This window comes from Elephantulus edwardii, unplaced genomic scaffold (assembly GCF_000299155.1).
Source record: "Elephantulus edwardii isolate Elephantulus edwardi_28Jun2011 unplaced genomic scaffold, EleEdw1.0 scaffold00144, whole genome shotgun sequence".
NCBI classification, from domain to species: domain Eukaryota; kingdom Metazoa; phylum Chordata; class Mammalia; order Macroscelidea; family Macroscelididae; genus Elephantulus; species Elephantulus edwardii.
Window position 1 is genome coordinate 2,804,969 of NW_006399894.1, and position 23,530 is coordinate 2,828,498.

A 23,530-nucleotide genomic window follows, 5' to 3' on the forward strand; every position below is an offset into this window, starting at 1 on the left:
TGCTCCTCTCCTTGAAAAGCAAAAGAAAAACTCCCTCATTGGTACAATACTTCTTTTTATTGAAGTGTTGACACATTGAAATAAATGGATTAGCAGAATATTTTCTACTCATTTAAATAAACTGGTACACTACTCCAATCTCTTTTTTTTTAAAAAAAAAAGTATATACTGTAATTATAATAAGTTTGTTTTTCATTTTGTAATTTAGGAGAGAAGAAGGTTTACTAGTCCACCAATAATCAGATACTTGAAAATGAGTTCATCAATGGCCAAATTTACTTGAAATTTCCAATCTCTTTTACTTGAGTCTTACTTTATTTCTCCTACCTCTTGGTTAAAATTCATTTATTGCATCCACAATTTTATTTACTACTCTGTTATTTATGTTAACATGCCATTGTGTAAGTATCAACTGATAGTAAACTTCAAGTACATTTAGAGGTTGAAAATCACATAAGAGGAGACTCCCCATTTTTCTTCCACATGGCAGCTCAAGGATTTAAACTGCTGGACCTGGGGTTAGCAGCATAGATAGCAGTAGGCTGTAGAGCTTCCCTATTTGCTGCTTAACAATGAATTATCAGGTATCAATTCAAAGTAATCATTCATTAATCTCTAAACTCTTTCTCCTTCTAAATCAGAGGTTTTCTTTTAATGATATTTATTCTAATATTTCCAATTTGGAGATTATTTTCCTTAGATGGAAGGAATTAAAAGAAAATTACTTGAATATGTTTCTGAATTACTGGTCAATCTGCCATTAGTTTCATGAAACAATGAATGATTCACTTTCTTTAATCTTCACATATTGCTAAAAATCAATTTCTCACAAAAAAACAAAACAAAACAAAACAAAAAACCACAAGCAAAGCATAGCAAGTAGTTGAAGCCACCAGCTCCTCCATGAGAGAATGATGATTATCTCCTCCTATCGTATCTATGTTGTTGATTGCTATCGAGTCGAATGACTCCATGAGCAAAAGACCTGATGCCTTTCTAGAACTATCACCATTTCTTCATATTCATAGAGTTTCCACAGGCATGTGGTTTAGGAAGTGGATGCCACTCCTGCTTCCAAACCTGTTTTACCACTGGGAGCTCGAGCAAATACTGCCCACATTGGAAAACCATAATGACATTTCACACCCAATGGCACAAAGTTCAGCGTCACAGCAAATCCAGATTACCTCAGTACAGCAAACTGAAAAGCATGACGTACAAAGTAGAAGAATGTTTTTCCAAAATATAACAATGCTTAGCAGTGGTTAAGTGTCGTCAGGTCGAATACAACTCATAGCGATCTTACGATCAAAAGACCTGAACTCTGTTTTAGAATTAACGTCATTTCTTTAAGTTGACAGAGTTTCTAGAGCTTCCAGAGACATCTGGTTTAAGAAGTGGATGCAACTCCTGCTTTTAAACCTGAATCAATCTAAAAGCTTCTCCTAACATTGCCCATGATGGGTAACCATTATTGTATTTGACACAACCACGGCACAGTGTGTTTAGCATCAGAGCAACTCCAACTTATTCAGCACAGCAAATAGACAAAAGACTAATGTACTGCTTAAAGAAGGTTCATCCTAACAATAAATTTCAACTTCTAGAGTGGTGCCACTGCACAGGAGCCTCGACGCCAGCTGCAGACATACCTAATCACTACGGAATTTTAAAGACACACCGACAAGTGCTGTTGACGATGATAAAGTAAATATTTCCTCCACCTTTGGGTCCCCGTTGGCTAAAATGGGCAAGCAAAAGTCCAGCTAGCTGACATTCACAGTGGCTAATAACAAAACCATAGCTAAAATATTTCCTTAACATTTGTCTTACAGCTGAAATTAAGTCTATATTTTAGTCTTTTGGGCACTAAATTACATGTATGTGAAGATTGTTCTGCTGCTGTTGTTAATCTTCTGATATTTTACATTCCTTTCTATGTCAGATTAAAAGAACATGCTAGTCTACGACCAGCAGTATATAAATCTTCATTTGTCTCCGATGTTCATAGTAATATTATTCATCAGAGCAAGAAAACGGAAACAGCTCAAATGTCCATCAACAAATGATTAAGAAATCGTTATATTTCTTAGAAACATGGTACATTCACACAATGGGATACTATAGAACATTCATGAGAAGTGATTTCGTAAAATACTATATAACTTGGGAGAGGCTAGAAAGCATTACACTGAGTGAATTACTTAAGTCTCAGAAGGACTAATGCTGAATTACTTAAGTCTCAAATGGACTAATGCTGCTTAAGAACATTTGTAAAAACAGATGAGTAATTACTAAGATGTGGATAAAAGTCTAAAGGGGAAAGGAAAGAAGATCAGGGACGATGTAAATGGAGGGAGGAAAATCATGCGGACACAGAATTGGTGGAGGGAGGGGATAAACCTTTGCGAACCTGAAATGACAGGGTGAGAGTAGACACAGGTCATCAGAGATTATTTGTATAAATCACAGCTTATGGGATGATCATGTGAAACACATCATGGATTAAGGAGTATGTGAAACACAATGTACATGAATGAAAGAGAATGTATATGAATTTTGTATGTTGTTGTTGTTATGTGCCGTCGAGACCCTGTGGCCCTTAGCAACCCTATCTACATCAATTCTGAACCCTGCCCTGTCCGGAGTCAGTCTTACTAATTCTGATACACTGACTCCCATTGCCCCAGTTACTGTATCAATCTATCTCATCCAGGTGTTTCCTCTCCTGTGCTGTCGTTGCAGTATTCTGAACTTGATGTCCCTCTCCAAGGACTGATCTCTCCTGGCCATGTGCCCAAATTATGTGAGACAGGGCTTCAAAATCCTAGCCTCCAAGGAAAAACTTGATTTTACCCTCTCCAAGACAGATCATTTTGCTTTCTTGGCAATCCATGGTATGTTCAAGACGCCTCCTGCAACACAATTTGAAGGCAAAGATTCTTCTTCTGTCATCCTTAGTCATTGTCCAGCTCTCTGATGCATAACCAGTAATTACGAAGACCATGGACTGGATTAGGTTTACTTTAGTATAGACTGAAATGATTGCTTTTCAACACTCTGGAAAGGTCCCTGACAGCTGATTTTCCCAAAGCAATTAGTCTTTGCTTTCATGACTGAAGCCTGCCCTGTCCTGAGACAGTCTCATTGACTCTGACATATCTACTCCCATTTCTGTGACTATATCAATCCATCTCATCCAGTGTCTTCTTCTCCTTCACTGTCCCTGACCCTTCTGAGCATGATGTCCTCCTCCAAGGATCAGTTCCTCCTGGCCACATGCCCAGAGGATGTAAGTCAGAGCTTCACAATCCTAACTTCCAAGGAGAAAATTGGTGTCACTCTTTTCACAAAATTGCCTTATTTAGCTAGTAGTCTTGTTGCCCTTAAATACAAGTTGGAACCAATTCATAGTTGACTTTTCAGTGGGTTTTCAGAGCAGTAAATTGCACAGGAGGAGATCTTTCTCTCACAGAGCACCTGGTAGATTCAAATTGTTTCTTTGGATTGACATGCAATCCTTTAAGTTACTAGAGGTTCTTTTATTTGGTATCATTGAGAGAAAATAAAAAATCAAGCAAACAAACAAATAACAAGAAAAAATTCACTAATCAAGACTACAGTTGTCTTAACAAACTACTAACAAATATTTTTATGTACAAAAATATTTTCCAAATAAAAATTTTGAAAGAACGCGTATTTGATTTTCTAATTCAGAAGTTAAAATCTGCAGTTAGGGACCTCTCCAAATGATTGAGGAGTAATGATGTCAGTTTGAGGATCAAGTTTTGTCTAATTCAGGCCATAGTCTTTCCAATTGCTGGTTGTGCATCTGAGAGTTGGACAATGAGTAAGGATGACAGAAAAAGAATTGACATCTTTGGGACATGATGTTGGAGAAAAGCACTGGACATCTCATTGACGGCCGATAGAACAAACAAATATATCTTTGAGAGGGTGCTGCCAGAGCGCTCTTTGGAGGCAAGAATGAAGAGGCCTCACCTCACATAGTTTGGGTGTGTTGCTAGGAGGGGCTATTTCTTGGAGAAGGAGATGATGCTGGGAAGGGTGGAGGAAAAGGAGAGTAAGATCCTCAGACAGGTGGATTGATGTGGTGACTGCTGCAATGGGGTTTTGTGTATAAGAAAGTATGAGGATGGCACAGAATAGAATAGGGTTCAGATATTTTGTTTGTAGGGTCTCTATGAGTCATACTCAACTCAATGGCACCTAACAACAACAGCAATTCAGGTCTCTGTGATTTTAATATGCATTGATATCTCACCATTATTGTTTTAATATTAACCAATGTAATTGTACACTACAGTGCTACTCTTTTTAAAAATTATTTTATACCGGTTTATTTACAAAGTTCAAATACATTGTTTTCCTGTTCTTAAGAACTGTTTTATTTCACAGAGTATTGTCACAGGAAATAGTGTTATGATATTTGAACTATTGAATTTGATTGTTTGTTTGTTTTTCTACTTCTTGCCTTGCTAGAATGCTTCCAGTTGGCTTCCACCCGTTATCTATGTCATTGTCTGTGGAAACACTAACATTGATTTGGCATCTTAATCCTCTAGTTCAAAGAGAAATAGTAGTAATAATAAATTGATGGAATTTTCTCGAGAAAAAGAAGTAGTAGGGTCTAGATAGTTATCTAAAAGATATTATGGGTAAGCTTGATAAATGCTCAGTTCTCTATTTTGCTGTTCAGAGATTTTAGTTGTTTATATTACTTGTTTACATTCAAATAGGTCATTATAGACTGGTGGTGAAGAGGGTAATAAGTTGTGCTGCCAACTTAAATGTACAGAGTTTAAATCTACCAACTACTCTGCAGAAGAAAGACCATCAGTCTCCTTCTGTAGGGTCTATTTTTTTTGTTGTTGTTGTCCACAGTCAACACTCTTGGCACCAGGAGCCAGGAAATTAAAAGACATATTGCGATGGAAAGTCTGCTGTTAGGGACCTCTCCAAAGTACTGAAGAGCAATGGTGTCACTCTGGAGACTAATGTGCACCTGATACAGGCCATGTTCTTTGCAATAACTTGTTATGCATCAGAAAGTTGGACAATGATTAGGGAGGATACAAGGAGAATTGATGCTTTTGAGCTGTGGTGCTGGAGAAAAGTATTGAATGTACCATGGACTGCTAGGAAAACAAACAGATTCATCCTTGAGAGGGTTAAACAGGGCTGCTCCTTGGAGGCAAGGATGTTGGGGCTTCATCTGACATACTTTGCACATGTTGTAAGGAGGGATCGGTCCTTGGAGAGGGACATCATGCTTGGAAGTGTAGAGAGACAGCGCAGGAGGGGAAGCCCCTCTATGAGGTGGATTGATTCAGTGACTGGGGTAATTGGGATGAGTGTGTCAGAGTCAGTGCGATTGGCACAGGATAGAGCAGGGCTTAGGGCTGTTGTGCAGAGGGTTGCTATGAGTCGGAAATGACTCAACGGCACATAACAACAACAACAACAACACAAACACATTGGTATCAATCCGCCGCTGACCATCCATCATCAGGTTTTCAGATGCAGTTAATCACACTGGAGGAGACTGCCCTTGTCCCACAGAACCACTGGCAGAATTGAACCATGTGCCTTGAGGATTACAGTGCAGCTTTTTATCACTAGCACATCAGAGCTCCCTCTGGAATCTACAGTCTATTAAAAGGTGCTGAAGGTTCAGTTATGAGTTGGTTACAGCTCGATGCACATAATAAGAAGCCTCTAATAACAAAACAAGAAGAATGACATCATAGTGATGTAAGACAAAATGACTATATAGAGGTTTTTCATTTTTAAGTTATTTTAATAAAGTTCTGATATTGTGCACTAGGCTTAAAGAAAAATTAAACAAAATACTATGCTGTTTCAGGCAAGAAAAGTCAAGCAATTTATTAGTTTACTAATGTGGAATTTGGCATTTTAAAAATCAATCAACAATTTTATCGTGAGAAATGTTATGAATCAACTTGCTTAGAGGATAATGACCTTTATTCATTTGATTTTTGTTATATTTTTCTACAATGATACCAAGAGACTAAAAAACCACACTGTTGCCTCTTCCCTCTCTATTGTACTTATCAAATTGGTAGTGGAGGGAAAGGATATAGAAAATGCCAGTATGTATAAGTTCTAAATTCAAAGTCACTGAAAAAAAGTCCTCTCTTAAAGTTCTCACCAATACAACATTGTAGAAAATGTTCCAGCATTTTGGACATACCTCCATATTCTGAGCAAATGGATCCTTTGGATCACACAATGTTGAAGATATTCGATGGTTCCCACGAAAACATCGCTGACTTATATTCTGTGGGACTGGAAATGTCTGCCGGATAATTGTTAATCTTCCAATGGATCTTCTTACAAGTTCCTGTACATCCATATCATTTATTTCCTATAAGATTAAAAAAAATCAGAAAAAAAGGAAAAATTAGAAGTGTTTAACGCCATCAGAGGAACACAATACAATTAATAAGTTATTATCTGGAATTACTAAGGATTTCTCATCACACTATATTGACAATAACACTTAGCATACATATCAATGAAATCTACAGCACATGTTGGTTGAAATCAACTCATTTGTAGTTTTTCTATACTATACATGCTGTTGTTGTTGTTAAGTGCCATAGAGTCACAGGTGACTTGTAGTGACCCAATAAAGGAGAGTCCTCAACACTTGTGTGTCTTTCATCCTCTCTCCAGGTTCCTAGGGTTTCTGGAGGCAAGCTATTACGGAAGTGGATACCACTCCTCCCTCCATGTTTGTTTTGATCGTGGAGCTTCAGCTCACACTGTCCACCATGGGTAACCAACCATTAATGCACTTGACACATCAGTGTCCCAGTGTTCAGCCTCACAGCAACCACAAGTGACCACTGTATGGCAAGTGGACACACCAGCGCTATTCAACCTACAGGAATGTCTGAACAAAAACAATGAAAGACAGGCCCGAAGGTCTGTATATTAATGTATACAAAGTATACATTAATGTGTGCTGTTGTTATGTGCTCTCAAGTTGTAACAGACTCAATCTGACTCTACGGTGGATTTTCAGAGGCAGTAAATTACATGGGAGTAGATTGCCAATCTCTTCCCCCTTCATCAGCTAATGGATTTGAACTGTATATCTTTGGATTGGCTGGACAACTTCTTACCAGTCACCAGAGCTCCCTACACCAAAGTCTAAATAACATTTCAAAGTAATTTGTCTCAAATACATATTTGTTACCATTCAGTTTATAAGTTATTATGTTTTCCTTCAAGAAAAATACATTGGGTAATCAAAACATTAGCAAAAGTTGGAAAAAGAGTTCATTATTATGGTTTGGTAATTATCAAGGAATAAATATTGAAGAACACATAAAGTTTTAAAAGAAGATGGAACAAAGAATTGGTCAACATGAAGCCATTCAGGAGGTAGCGTATAAGAACAATGGTATTGAAGGAAGAGATCTAAGTTATTGAGAGTAATGGTGAAAAACAGGGCTCCAGAAATTTTCAGAATGCCATTTCAGGTGTTTCAAAAATAAGTGCAAACCGGAGCTCCAAGAAATTTGGAAGAGGGCACCTTGTCAACGAATTGGAAGAAATCCATGTTTGAACCCACAAAATATAAAAGTGATCTAATGGAATTTAATTTATCAAACAATATGTTAATATTAAACAATTAAAATTCTACTGAAGATCATTTTAAAATATGATCGTAATGTATCAAAGGAAACAGTTATAAATCCAAGACATATGCAGAGTGGAAAAACAAAACAAAACAACACACACAAAGAAACACAACCCACCATGGATTAAGGGTCATTATTTTTTATAACAGATGAGTATCGGCTGAAATAAGAGAATATCAGAAAGATGCTTTCCTATATTTTTTGTTGACTATGTAAAGGCATTGACCAGTGTGGACCATAAAAAACTGTGCAAAACTTCATACAGAATGAGAATTCTAGAACACCTAGTTGTGCTTATGTGGAAAGCGGATATAGATCAAGAGGCAATTTTTAAAATTAAGAAGCTACTGCATTTTTAAGAGAATAGTGCAAGATAGAGATGTGTCAGGGCTGTAAATTTCTACTGTTTATTGAGCCTGTATGTCAAACAATCTGAGAAGGTGGACTAAATGCAGAACACAGCAAAAGAACTGGAAGAACTCTTTTTTAAAATTTATATTTTAAAATAACTTTAATTTTATTTTCATCTGTAAAACAAGGCCAAAAAGCAATTTGTGCTATGCATACAAAAGAACCCTCTTTACTGAAAGGGGGAAAGGCTTGAAGCAGTCACTGATAAACAACAAAAGCTTTCAGTATAAATTACATCTCAGCATAAAGAAGAACAACAATTATCACACAGGCCAATAGTATCATGAGAAGCAGAAAAGATTGACGTTGTGGTTTTACTTTGAGCAACAATGAGCTCTAATAGGCATAATATCTAGGAAATAAAAAGACATGTTGCATTGAGCAAATCTGGTGTACTGGACTTCTTTAAAGTACTAAAGAGTAAAAAGATCACTCTGAGGAATAAAATATTTCTGATCTAAGGCGTGGTATTTTCACTTGCCTCATACACTTGTTAACAGGTGGACAATGAATAAGAGGAATAAATAATTATGCTTTCATTCAAATTAATATGGTGAAGAAGAATGAATTTATCACAGACTTCTGGAAGAGTAAACAAATCTGTCTTGAGGAAAAGTACCTACACGATATGTACCTTAAAATCAAGAACACTTCACTTAAAACACTTTGGACATGTTATCAAAGAAGTACCAGCCCCTGGAGAGGGCTGTCATGTTTAGTAGAATTTCAGTGAAAAAAAAAAGAGAGAGAGACTTTCAATGAGACACACACAGTAGCTGCAGCTACGGGCTCAAATATAGCAACAATTCTAAGAATGGCAAAGGACAGGACAATGTTTTCTTCCATTATATATAGGGTTCATTACGACCTCACTTGTACTTAACAGCCACAACAACAGTCAATTTTAAGGAACTTTGAGTGTCTATTAAGGTAAACACCATAAATAAGTAATATAATACAATAACAACAAAACCCTTAGCAACGGAAAATGAGGATTTTAAATTAGACAGATGGAAGAGGAGGACATTTAAGTCATATCCTAATGATTTCTTTAAAATATTGGTGTTATGCATTTCTTTATATAAACAGGCTAAGCGAAGTGCTCAGTAACTGCTGAGTATATGAGTAAATATAGTATGAACAGTAGCTTAAACTAAAACCCATTGTCACCTGATCAAGTCTAACTCACAGCTATCCTATACGGCAGGAGAGAGCTGTTGCACAACTCATAGTGACCCTATGAATGAAAGGCCTGAAGCCCCTCTACAGCTATCAACATTTATCAACACTCGTAGAGTTTCCAGAGGCATGTTATTTAGGAAGTGGATGCCACTCCTGCTTCACCAAGGCTGTACTCTTTCAGGATCAGAGGGGTACATCTTTCGTTCACAGAGTGGCTGGGTTTGAGCTCTCAACATTTCAGTTAGCATCTGAGTACATTGGGATAGCACACCAAAACCAACTAAATGCACTGGTGTCATGTTGATTCCAACTCACAGTTACTGTAGGAAAGCTCCATGGTGCTTCCAAAGCTATACATCTTTACGGGAAGAAACAATTTCATCTCCCTCCACACAGTTGTTGGTGTATTTGAATCACTGCCTTGGTAAGCAATCAAATCACTTAATCATCATATCACCAGAGTTCTTCGTGATAGCACTGTTGTTGTTATATGCCATCAAGTTGAGTAAGACTCACAGCAATCCTATGAACAATAGTGCTGAACGTTCTCTTATCCTGTGCCATCCTCACCATCTCTGATATACTTGAGCCCATTGCTTCAGTCACTGTGTCAATCCATATCTTTGTGATAATACCAAGTAAAAATTCTGTTAAAGTAGTTTGATCCAATGTGACAATACATGGTGACTCTTTTTGCTAGACTAGTTCCATTTTGCATAGGAATGTGTGCTAGATTCAACAAAATGTAATTTCTACTTAGTTCTCCCCTCCTCCAACTTCCAATACCAGGTTTAAATTGTAAAATTTGGCTCATTCATGGATGTACAACTAATAAAAATCAAATATTATTTTTATACTCTACATCTGTTCTAATTGGCAATAGTCTGAGAAGAAATGACTATAACAAATTTCGGTTTTCAGGTAGTCTTTGCTACTAATGGAGACGTGTCAGTTAACGTGTTATTGGTCTCAACAAATCCTTACAGCGACGGAAGTAAAATATTTGATAGAAGATAAATTTTGATCTGTGGTGAGAATATCTCAATTCTGTGTCAAATAATTACTACAGAATAATGAGAAAAGATTATTAAGAGGTATAAATTTTCCCCTATTATTCATTTTGGAAGAATAGAATAACTTTCAAATTCACTAGTTATGAATTTTATAAAATACAATTTTCCCCTGAGCTTAAAATAACACCTGCCTTCAATTGTATCCTGTGTAATATCCCAGATTTCTGGTCGATTAATCCTTAATGTACCATAAAAAATGGTTTTTCTCCATTTAAACTTTCATCATTTTCCTTTAATCTGTGTCATTTCAGTGGCCGCTAAAGATGCCTGGCAAAAGGCAGGTTACTTATTAATTTTCTGTCATCTATTTGTAAAGCTGAATTAAAACGGTTCTGTCAACTCCCCTTTAAGTCCTAATTATAACTAAAAATTATTTAAAGCAAATTAATACTGTCATTCCGTGCCATTCATTACTATTTTTTTAAAATTCCCCAATGCTCATAAAGAGATTTGCACTTAAGCAGTGAAACATTGTACAACTGACTTCACAATATGAACCAAATTGTTTATATATGTTCTCCTTTTTCTAAAGCAATAATAAAATTTAACACAATTTTATCACATAGCACCACCTCCATTTTACTCAATATAAAGAAGATATTAGCATATTAGTCTTTACACTTCTTGTTCTTATGTACCATCGAATTGAAATTGAGCTTCCACTGGGTTTTCAGGAGCAGTAAATGACACAGGAAAAGATTGCCCATCTCACTCTCACACAGCAGCTGGTGGATTCAAATTATGTGCTTCTGGGTTGGTAGCACAGCTTCTTGCAAGCAGGCTACAAGAGATACCTAGTCTGTATACTAGTTTTTGTTTTATTGAGTGTTCACTATATTTTAAAAAATGCTATATTTTTATCTACAACCTCATTTTCTGTTAAAATGATTGCTAATTCTCCTTTAAAAATTAAAAACAAGGAGACTGTAAGCCCTTTGCTCATAAAACTCAGGCAATCATAGGATGAATATATAAATATCATTAAAAGAGATACTCTCTAAAGTAATTAAACAAGAAGCTCATATTTTCTTAATCACTATTATTAATGTGACTAACAAGTCTATATGAATCAATTGTTTCAATATTTTAAGTATTTTGCAAGCTGATGATTTTATAAGAAAAGGTTAAGTCATCAATCAGAAACAAAACTTTTTTAAAGGGTTGTTTTCAAAGTTCCACACAGGGATGGTTACCTTCCATAGGCTCCTAAAGTAGAAGTTCTCAGGTGCTGAAGGGAATAAAGTATACCTGAAGAAATGCCAGTTTGAATTGAATAAATTGTGCCTATTATTATTTAGAGAAAGGAAGAGAAAGTAATTTTCTGAGAGGAAGAAATCTGCCATTCTGAATGAAACTAACAGACAGTCGGCCTCAAAAACTTCACCTGCAATTTTAGTTTTGACACCTGATCTCAAAAACAGTTTGATAGTGATATGAAAACTTGATTAGGCAGCTATTTTATATTTTGCGAACTTTAACTTTGCATTTCAAAAGGCACATTGCAAGAGTGGCAGATGCTATGTTACATAAAAACCATGTGAACATTTAATATATATATAAAGTGATCTTTTTAAAAAAAATATCAATAGAAAACTTCTGTATTGAAACATGAAACCACCATGTAATCTGGTAGGGTTTTATTGCACTAATGTAATAATTTTTTAAAAGTAATATTAAACTGTTAGTTGCTTTGTAAATAAATATTCCCCAAATAGGCACTTGAGTTTGTTTTTCCATTCTTTCTTCTTGAAAAATACTGAGCAAGTGCTTCCCATTTTATTCTCCAACTACAGTTCTTTGGACATTCCAATATTATATTCTGCTTAGTCTTCTTGAGCTGCTTCAGTTTTGATATTTGCTAATCTTTTTTCCTTCAAAACTTTGGTATCTCTTCCCTTTGTTTTGGCTTCTTGGCACTTTATTATAATTTTCACACTCTCTTCTGATATCCATTTTGGTCTTTTCTTTATCCCATGTCTTTATAGAGACCTTTTACTTTCTTCAAAAATTAAGTCTTTGATGTCATCCCACAACTCATTGACACTCGAGTCTTAGTGTTCAATGCCTTAAACCTTTGGCTGAGATGATTTTAAAATTCAGGTAGGATGAACTCAGAGTCATATTTTGGTTGTTTGGAATTTTTTTTTAATTGTGATTTTAACAAAAGTTTACAGAAGTTAGAATTTTCATTCATTCATTGTTGGTTCTTGGGAACTTAATTAATTTAATTTGAACCTGCAAATGTCCCAAGGTCATCACACAACCTGACTTAGACTGTTGATATTGAACTTCTCCAAAAATTCCTTCCATAAATGTAGACAATCTGATTCCTGTACAGTCAATCAAGTGACATTCATGTGTATAGTTGCCATCTATGTTTGTTCAAAAAAATATTCACAATGAATAAATCATTGAATGTACAAAATCCAGTCATTTGATCTGCATCACATTTCTGTCACCAAGACCCTAATTTCCAACTACCATCCTTCATCTTTGTTTCCAACTTATCAATTATTTCAGTCATCCATTATTAATGCATTGTGACTGCTTGTTAGGTCGATTTTAGACAGCAAACGTTGGTAGAATTTCTCTTCATTTTTGGCTTTAGCTATTGGTGCATGTGTTAGAATAGCAATTGCATTCCAAGTCTTCGTTGTACTTTTGTAGATAATAGCCTATCATTCACCGCATTGCACTTCAAGACAGAGATTGCAATGGCTATTTTTTTAAATAAAACTTTTATTGTATACTGTTTACTTACAAAGTTTCTATACATTGTTTTTCACACCAGATCGTTCCCATTTCCTTTACTCACCCCTTTATCTATCCATCAAATTGTGTGTGACCCTATGATTACCCCCGTCCATCCTCTCCCCTTCACTTCTACCCTTCCCCCCTTGTATCCTTATACACTGAAGTTTGACGCTTCCTCAAAAGGCTGAACATAGACATTCCATATGATCCAGCTATTTTACTGCTTGACATATACTCTAAGAAAATTGGAAGAGGTGAAAATGTAGATTTGTACACTAATGTTCATATCACCATTACTCACTGCTGCTAGAACAGGTTAACAGCCCAAATGTCCAACCACAACTGAATGGGTTGAGAAATTATGGTACATTTACACTATGGAATATTATGCAGCACATAGAAGCAATGATTTGGAAAATCACTTCCCAAGTAGGAAGGGCCTGTAGAGTATTATGCCAAGTGAACTAACTCAGTCCCACAAGGACAAATTCTGTGTAAGACCATTATTGTAGAAACAGAAAGATAACCTGCGATGGTCTTTTTAACTATTGCTTTAATATCATTCTTCAGTTTTCATTTCAAGTATCTTAAATCATGATGTCTGATTCAAAGTGGCCAATGACAGTCCATTTCATTTTTATAACTTCTAATATTTCGATATTCACACTTAGCATGTTCCATGAATCAATTATTAATGGACGTTTATAGCTATTTCTCCTCATTTTTAGTATCTTTCACTATAAGGGCTCTACCTCTAGAATTATGTCTAACACTGTTCATCTGTTGTTTATAAAAAAAGGTTATTATTTCAGAAGTGAATGTTCAATCCTTGTTCAGTCTGTCTCAAACTGAAGTTTCCTCTGTAATCTGTCCACTATGGTAGACCTGCTGATATTAAAATATTGATTACACACTCCCAATATGGCAGAGGCCAGCAGTTACTGCAGATAGCAACTTATAGACAAGTACTATACTCAGAAGAGTAAACAATGAACACTAGGGACATCATTGCCAATGTTACATGGATCTTGGCCAAAAGACAAGAGGACCAGAGGAATGTCTATCTGTGTTTCATTGACTGTGCAAAAGCATTTAACTGTGTGGATCACAACAAACAGTGGCTGACCTTGGGGAGAATGTGAATCCCCGGCCACTTTAGTGTGCTCAGGTGAAACCTGTATTGGACCAGGAGGCAGGTGTCACAAGAGAGCAAGGAAATACTGCTTGATTCAAATTAGAAAAGGAATGTGTCAGGGATGCAGTCTATCTCCATACATTTTCAATCTGTATGTTGAACAACTTATTCAAGAAGCTGGATTTTATGAGGAGTAATGTGGCATTAGGATTGGAGAAAAACCCATCAACAACCTGCATTTTTTGATGACACAATCTTGCTTGCTGAAACTGAGGAAACTTGAAATATTTCCTGCTGAGGGTCAAGGATTATAGACTTCAAAATGGATTGAAGTCAAGAAGACAATGAATCTCACCATTGGGACAATTGGCAGCACAATCATAGATGGAGAAGAGATTGAGATTGTTAACAATTTCAGCCTACTCGACTACACAGTCAACACTCTTGGTACCAGCAATCAGGAAATCAGAAGATAAATTGCATTAGGAAAATTTGCTGTCAGGGACTTCTTCAGAATGCTAAAGAGCTACGATGCCAGTCTAGAGGCAATGATGCCAGTCTAGAGTCTATGGTGCATCTGACCCAAGTCATAGTCTTTGCAATGACTTTCTATGCATCAGAAAAAAATAGACAATGCATAAAGATGACAGAAGAAGAATTGATTTCTTTGAGTTGTGATGCTGGAGAAGAGTAATTAACAAACCTTGGGCTTCCAAGAAAACAAATAAGTCTGTCCTTAAGAGGGTGAAAGCAAGTTTCTTTCTTTGGAGTCAAGGATTTTGAAGCTCCATCTAATATAACTTGGGGTATGTTGCCAGGGGAAGGACCAGTCTCTGGAGACTGGAAATGAGACGGATTGACAAAGTAACTGAGGTAATGAGGGTAGGTGTGTCTGAGACAGTGAGATTGGCTCAGGAAAGAGAAGGATTCAGAGATGCTGTGCATAGAGTCACTACAAAGTGATGGCATATATCAACATACAGAACCTATAAGGAAGTAGCACCATGCAAGCCATTTCTCCCAATATAGCAAACTTTTGGGTGAATGTTGTATCTATAATGTTGCAGTTGTTAGGTGCCATAGAATCAAGTACAATTCATAGTGACCCCATGAATAGCAGGCCTAAATCCTGCCCCATCCTGTTCCATTCTTACCATTGTTGACACACTTGAGCCCATTACTGCTGTCACCATGTCAATTTACCTTGTTTTAGTTCTCTCTCTTGAAAGAATAGCCTTTCCTAGCAACATGACCAAAGTATGAAAGACAAAGCTGCATCATGTTTGCTTCTGAGAAGCACTCTGGTTCCACTTGTTCAAAGATACATCTTGTTTGATCTTTTAACAGTCCATGAGATAATAAATAATCTTTTCCGAAACCACGAACAAATAATTTTGATCCTTCTTCTCTCATCCTTATTTATTGTCCAGCTCTCAAAAGTATAGCAAGTAATTGAAAAGATCATGATCTGAATCAGGTGCACATTAATCTTCAAACTGACATCATTGCTCTTCAGTATTTTAGGAAGGTCCCTGACAGATGACTGCTCAAAGTAATATGTATCCTGATCTCCTGGCTGCTGATACCAAGAGTGTTGATCCAAGTCAGATGAAGTAATTGATGGTTTCAATTTTTCTCCATCTATCATTATGATTGGCATGTGGTAAGGATCTTTATTTTCTTAATGTTAAGATGTAATCCATATTGAAAGCTATGATTTGATATTCTGCAGCAAGCACTGCAGGTCCTCCTTATTTTCAGGAAGTAAAGTTGAGTCATCTGCATAACACCGGTTGTTAAAGAATCTTCCTCACATTCATCTTCCTTCCGCATTCTTATTCATAACGTTCAACTTCATTAATTATTTGTTCAGCATACGGACTGAGTAGGTATGAAGAATGGATATATCCATGATGCACATCTTTCCTGGTAATAAACAACCTAGTGTTCCCTTTCTCCATTCAGAAACAGCTTCTTGATGTGGTATAGATTATGCACGAGCACAATTAACTGCTTTGAGATTTCCAATCTTCTCATAGTTAGCCGAGTTTGTTGTGATTGCCATGGTCAAATCCCTTTGCACAGTCAATGTGTGCTTGTTTTAGGCCATGGTCTTCACAATTATTTGCTATGCATCAGAATGCTGGACAATTAATGAAGATAGCAGAAGAAGAATTGATGCTTTTAAGTTGTGGTGTCAGAGAACAGTATTGAAGAAGAGAACAAACTCCTCTGTTTTACAGAGAGCAATACCAAGTTGCTCTCTGGAGGCAAAGATTTGGAAGCTTCATTTAACATAATTTGGGCATGTTACCAGGAAGGACCAGTTCTTGGAAGAGAACATCATACTTAGAAGGGTGGAGGAACAATGCACAAGAAGACTCTTTATGAGATGGATTGACAATGTGACTGGGGTAATAGGGGAAGGTATGTTGGAGACAGTCAGTTTGGCTCAGGATAGGACAGAGTTCAGAGTTATTGTGGATATGGTTGCTATGAGCTGCAGGTGCAGGTGACTCAATGGCACAACTATAATGTTATTTTTATTAGGTTCCATCAAGTTGAGTATGACTCATAGTGACCCTATGAACAAAAAGGTCTGAATCCTGTTCTATCCTGTGCCATCCTCACAATTCCTGACACACAAGAGCACACTGTGGAAGTCACTGTGTCAATCCACCTGGTTGAGGGTATTCCTCTCCTTTGCTCTTCCACCCTTCTTAGCATCATGTCCCTATCCAAGGAATAGCCTTTCCTAGCAACATATCCAAAGTATGTGAGGGAAAGCCTCATCATATTTGCTTCCAAAGAGCATTCTGGCTGTTCTCTCTCCAAGATAACCAAAAAAGATATGGCAACAATAGAAAACCATAAAAACAAGCAAGCAAGCAAGCAGGTATCAAGCAGAGACCACCTATTTTTTGCTGACCTCTATCTTTCTCAGTCTATCTTTTTCCAAACATTTGCCCCCTCCTGATAAAATGTCCAAAGCTCTTTGGAGGCAAAAATTATGAGGATTTACCTCATGTATTTCACACATGTTGTAGGAGGGGCATGATGGTTGGAAAGGTAGAAGGTAAAATGTACAGGGGGTCAGCAAAGGAGAAGTCTCTCAACCAGGTGAATTGATATGGTGACTGCTGCAACATTCTTTATAATGTGTCAGGATGCATGAGGATGCCACAGAAGAAGACAGGGTTCAGATCTGTCGTTCATAAGGTCGCTATGGGTCGTACTAAATAGCATCTAACAAAACAAAAGGCCACCAAAATTTTATCTATCTATCTATCTATTATACATTATATATAATATATATAATAATATTGTTGTAATGTGCCATCAAGTCACCTGTGACTCATAGCGAACCTATGTACAACAGCTCTAAACCCAGCTCTGTCCTGTGACACTCTCACTGACTCCAACATACCCACCCCACTACTCCAGTCACTGAATCGATCCACCGCATAGAGGGCCTTCCTCTCCTGTGCTGTCCCTCCACCCTCCCAAGCATTACGTACCTCTCCAAGGACTGGTACCTCCTTGCAAAATGTCCAAAGCATGTCAGACTAAGCTTCAGAATCTTTGCCTCCAAGGTGCAGCCTGGCTTCATCTTCTCCAGGATAAACCTGTTTATTTTCTTTGTAGTACATGGTATACTCAATACTCTTCTCCAGCACCACAGCTCAAAGGCATCAGTTCTCCTTCTCTCCTTCCTAGTCATGGTCCAGCTCTTTGATGCATAGCAAGTGACTGCAAAGACCATGGCCTGTATCAAGCAAAGCTTAATCTCTAGAGTAACTTTTCAATACTTTGGAGAGGTCACTAACAGCAGATTTTCTCATCCTAATACGTCTTTCAATTTCCTGGCTGCTAGTATTAAGAGTGTTGACTGTGGAGCCAAGCAAACTAAAGCTATTAACAATCTCAATCTCTTCATCATCCATCCCAGTGCTGCCAATTGGTCTTGTGGTGAGAATCTTTGTTTTCTTCATATTGAGCCTTAATCCATATTGAAGGCTGCAGTCCTTGGCCTTCTGCAGCAAGTTCTTCAGGCCCTCTTCAGTTTCAGCAAGCAGGGTTGTGTCATATGCATAATGCAGATTGTTGATGAATCTTCCACCAATCCTGATGCCACATTTCTTTTCATAGAGCCCAGCCTCCTGGATAATCCGTTCTGCATAGGTTGAAAATGTATGGAGAAAACATCCCTGGCATTTCGCATGTTGTAACGATACTGATACCACTTCTCTATGTGTTCCAGGTTCCTTTCTTTTTTCTTTCTTATGTCTTCTTCCCTTTCAAGATTACCCTGGGGAAAATGCTGAACTTTTGATGTTGAATGGTTGATTGTTCTAAGAAGTATGCTCTCATCTGGTGTTTTTGATACTATAAAGCCCTGTCTATTGTTTGTCTGGAAGTTGAGTCAAAGGAGTTGAAGAGGGATTTCAATTCCAGACTTAAAGAGTGACCAAGATCCATAGTCCTAGGGTTTCTACCAGCCTCCATTAGATTAGTAAGACTGGATATGATTGACTATATTTATGAAATAAATATAAATTAATTAATATTGCAATAAAAAATTGAAAAAATCTATTTTAAAGTTCCTAATTATCTTCCATTTTATTCCTTGATGAGTAAAACATAGTCTTTTGTCTAATAATAATAATTTATATGAATAAGTATTATCAAACAAATATCTTCAATAAAATATTCTTATTTATTCTTCTTTGAGAAGTTAATATAAGATAAACCCTGCCCTGTGTAATATTTAAGAAAGAGGAAAACTAAAATTCTAGTGTGCATACAACTCAATGCCAAGAAAGGTTTACCTTTTTAAGATAATTATATTGCTCTATGAGGAGAAATGTGGGGTCAAGATTGGTGGAAGATCTAGGAACAATCTGCGTTATGCAGATGACACAACCCTGCTTGCTGAAACTGAGGAGGACCCGAAGCACGTGCTACAGAGGGTCAAGGACTGCAGCCTCCAATATGGATTGAGGCTCAATGTCAAGATTCTCACCACTGGGCCAATTGGCAGCATCAGGATGGATGGTGAAGAGATTGAGATTGTTCACAGCTTTAGTTTGCTTGGCTCCACAGTCAACAGTCTTGGCACCAGTAGCCAGGAAATTAAAAGGCGCATTGCCATGGGAAAGTCTGCTCTTAGGGACCTCTCCAAAGTACTAAAGAGCAATGGTGTCTCTCTGGAGACTAAGTAGGGTGCATCTGATAACAGGTCATGGTCTTTGCAATCACTTGTTATGCATGAGAGAGTTGGACAATGACCAAGGAGGATAGAAGGAGAATTGATGCCTTTGAGCTGTGGTTCTGGAGAAGAGTATTGGGGGTACCATAGACTGCCAGGAAAACAAACAGATTCAACCTGGAAAGGGTTAAACCAGGTGGTTCCTTGGAGGCAAGGATTCTGAGGCTCTGTCTAACATACCTTGGACATATTGTAAGGAGAGACCGGTCCTTAGAGAAGGACAAATTGCTTGGGAGGGTGGAGGGAGAGCGCAGGAGGGAAAGGCCCTCTATGAGGTGGATTGATTCAGTGTCTGGGGTAATCATGATGGGAGTGTCAGAGACAGTGCGATTGGCACAGGACAGAGCAGAGTTTAGGGCTGTTGTACATAGGGTCGCTTTGAGGCACAAGCGACTTGATGACACAGAACAACAACTACATATCACTCTTGATTCTTTGTAGTGTATTAGCTTTAGCCTTGGATTAACAGAATTCTGGGAAATAAAAGACTCTGAAAATTCATAAAACCAGGTATAAATCTATACTATATTGATTATTTCAGAGAAACAGTGTCCTATTTCTTTCTTTTCCCACTTGTTGACGTCTTAGTATCTAAAATAGTTCCTTGCTCAAATCAGGTATTCAATGACTGCTTAGGATTTTTTTTAAGAAAGGAATGAATGCAAAGACTTCACCAACCACCATATAAAGATAAAAGATAAATATGTGACATTTAAACTCTAGATACTATGGTATTTTAAAACACTAACAATTCTAATTACAAAGCCAGCTTCAGTAATAAAATAGATCACCTTGTAGGTAGTGTAGTTTGAAGGTATTGTGTGTGTGTGTGTGTGTGTGTGTGTGTGTGTGTGTGTATAGTCTTCATGCCTTAGCAAATATGAGTGTTGGATATTTCTAGAAACTTTAACACTAATGGGAAATAATTACACAATCACTACATTTCAATCTACAGCAGAAGCAACTAGAGGCTAAATAACAGCAGGAAGAGAAGAACGGAAACTTTCTGCTTCATAAAATAGAAATGAGTAGTTTAATCCATTACTAAAGTGTATATAACTTAAAGTGTCAATGAAACAAAACTATTTTATCTACAAAAAAATCTCAAAAAACTTCTTGCCTAACTTAACAGTGAAAAGCGAGAGAATAACATTTTAAAGTGTTTAAGTAACAATTCAATAAAAAATTATAAGTATATCAGAGGTCAGGTTCACAAAATAGAAAGTTATATATAGCATTATGGTTCTTAAAGCTGTGAACAATATACATTATCAGAGTTTCTAACTTTCATCAAACTTAAATAAAGTAATAAGCCATCTGCTACAGGGCCCTGAAGGGATGACAATACTTATTTGGAAAGGCTGTTCTAAGCTGGATCCAGTGATTTCTGAAAAAGGATAAATACCATTTATATCCACTAACATATGATTGATTATACCATTTGAGCTACCACAGCCTCTCATTATTATAACATACTGAATGCAAATGGAAAAAAGGTCATTTTCAAGTTTCTGCAGCAATATGTATCATGATGCACAATTCTAACTTTAATTTATGGTTCATCTGTTTAAAAAATATGAAAACAAACCATTCATGTAGTAAGATGAAATAAATTTTTGCAACTTTATAAAGTTAGCAACAAAAACTAGCTAGAAAAATCAAACCAGGCTGATCCACGTTGTTCAGGTTCAATCACAATGAGTATTTGAATGTTACTTGTTTTGCTTTTGTGGTACATTTAAAGTCTTTTAACTTCCTAATAACTTTAAGAAACCCAAGAGCCAACACTATTCTAAATGGAGAGTGATTAAAGGCATTCCCTTTAAGAACAGGAACTAGGCAAGGATGTCGACTATCATCTCTCTTATCCAATATTGTATTGGAAGTCTTAGCAATAGCAATAAGACAAGAGAAGGAACTAAGAGGTATCCAAATTGGCAAAGAGGAGGAAAATTATCACATGATAAAATTATCATGATAAGACAGTATACCTAGAAAACCTTAAAAACTCAGTAAGAAACATATTGGACATAGCTGACCAATTCAGCAAAGTGGCAGAATACAAGAGCAACATACAATAATCAGCTGGATTTCTCAACAGTGACAAAGAGAATACAGAGCTGGAGCTAAGAAAAACAATACCTTTCACAATAGCTAATCACAAGATTAAATACTTGGGAGTAAATCTAACCAGAAACACAAAATAGCTCTTCAAAGAAAATTACAAAACATTACTATAAGAAACAAAAAGAGACCTGGAGAAATCGAAGAGTATTCCTAGATCATGGATAGGGAGACTCAAAATTGTGAAAATGACAATACTATCAAAGGCAATTTACATGCTCAATGAAATCCCAATACAAATATCAATTACATTCTTCAATGAGATGGAAAAGGCAATCTCCAGTTTCATTTGGAAAGGAAAGAGGCTCCGAATAAGCAAAGCACTCCTTAAAAAGGGAAACAAGGTAGGAGGCATCTCACTCTCTGATTTCCAATCCTACTACAGTGCCATGGTGGTCAAGACAGTGTGGTACTGGTAAAATGGCAGACACATTCATCAATGGAATAGAATTGAGAATCCAGAAATCAGCCCATCTACCTATGGTCAACAGATTTTTGACAAGGAGATGAAATCAGTTAAGTGGGGAAATGACAGTTTTTTTAACAACTTTGTGTTGGCAAAACTGGAAAACTATCTGCAGAAGACTCAAGCAAGATAAAAACCGCACTCCATACACAAAAACCAACCGAAAGTAGTTCATGGACCTAGGACTAAACCAAGAACTATAAACTTCATTTAAGAAAAGCTTGGCACCATGTAGTATTTGTCCTTTTGTGACTGAGATATTTTACTCAGCATAATGTCCTCCAGGGTAACCCATTTTGAATAATACTGCATCAGCTCCTTGTTTTTCATTGCAGCGTAGTATTCCATTGTGTGAATATACCACAGCTTATCTAACCATTTGTTTGTTGATGGGCATATAGGTTGTTTCTAACTCCTAACTACTGTGAACAAAGCCGCGATGAACATGGGTGTGCATATATCTGCTTGGATGTCAGTTATGGTCTCTTTAGGGTATATTCCCAGTAGTGGAATTTCTGGGTCAAATGGTATCTTTATTTGCAACTTTTTGAGAAAGCGCTACACCACTTTCCTGGTTGCACCATTTTACACTCCCACCAACAGTGAATAAGGGTTCCAGTTTCTCCACAACCTTGCCAGCATTTGCTGCTTGCTGTTTTGTTAAATTCTGCTATTCTTCTATCTGTGTTTCATTGACTATGCAAAGGCATTTGACTGTGTGGTTCATAACAAACTGTGGCTGACTCTGAAAAGAATGGGAATCCCAGAACACTTGATCATGGTAATGAGAAACCTATATTTGGACCAAGAGGCAGTCGTCAGAACAGAGCAAGGAAACACTGCATGATTCAACATTGGGAAGGGCATACGCCAGGGATGTGTCCTGTCTCCATTCCTTTACAACCTGTATGCAGAATAGATTATCCGGGAGGCTGGGCTCTATGAGGACGAATGTGGGGTCAAGAATGGTGGAAGATTTATCAACAATCTTTGATATGCACATGAAACAACCCTGCTTGCTGAAACTGAGGAGGACTTCATGCTCTTGCTGCAGAGGGTCAAGGACTGCAAGCTTCAGTATGGATTGAGGCTCAATGTCAAGAAGACAAAGATTCTCACCACTGGGCCAATTGGCAGCATCAGGATGGATGGTGAAGACTGATTGTTCACAGCGTTAGTTTGCTTGGCTCCACAGTCAATACTCTTGGAACCAGTAGCCAGGAATTTAAAAGGCATATTGCCATGGGAAAGTCTGCTGTTAGGGACCTCTCCAAAGTACTGAAGAGCAATAATGTCTCTCTGGAGAATAAGGTGCATCTGATACAGGCTGTGGTCTTTGCAATCACTTGTTATGCATGAGAGAGTTGGACAATGACCAAGGAGGATTAGAAGAGTTGATGCCTTTGAGCTGTGGTGCTGGAG

The 23,530-nt window shown here is 37.1% G+C and overlaps 1 protein-coding gene across 2 annotated transcripts in view; it reads right to left on the reverse strand.

Moving 5' to 3' along the window:
* GRID2 (glutamate receptor, ionotropic, delta 2) overlaps nt 1-23,530 on the reverse strand; it is a 2,375,079-nt gene that overhangs the window by 981,515 nt on the left and 1,370,034 nt on the right. For both annotated transcript variants that reach the window (XM_006894480.1, XM_006894479.1), the window contains one exon: nt 6,236-6,409. In XM_006894480.1, coding sequence (XP_006894542.1) covers nt 6,236-6,409 — 174 coding nt within the window. The remainder of the gene's footprint in view (nt 1-6,235; nt 6,410-23,530) is intronic.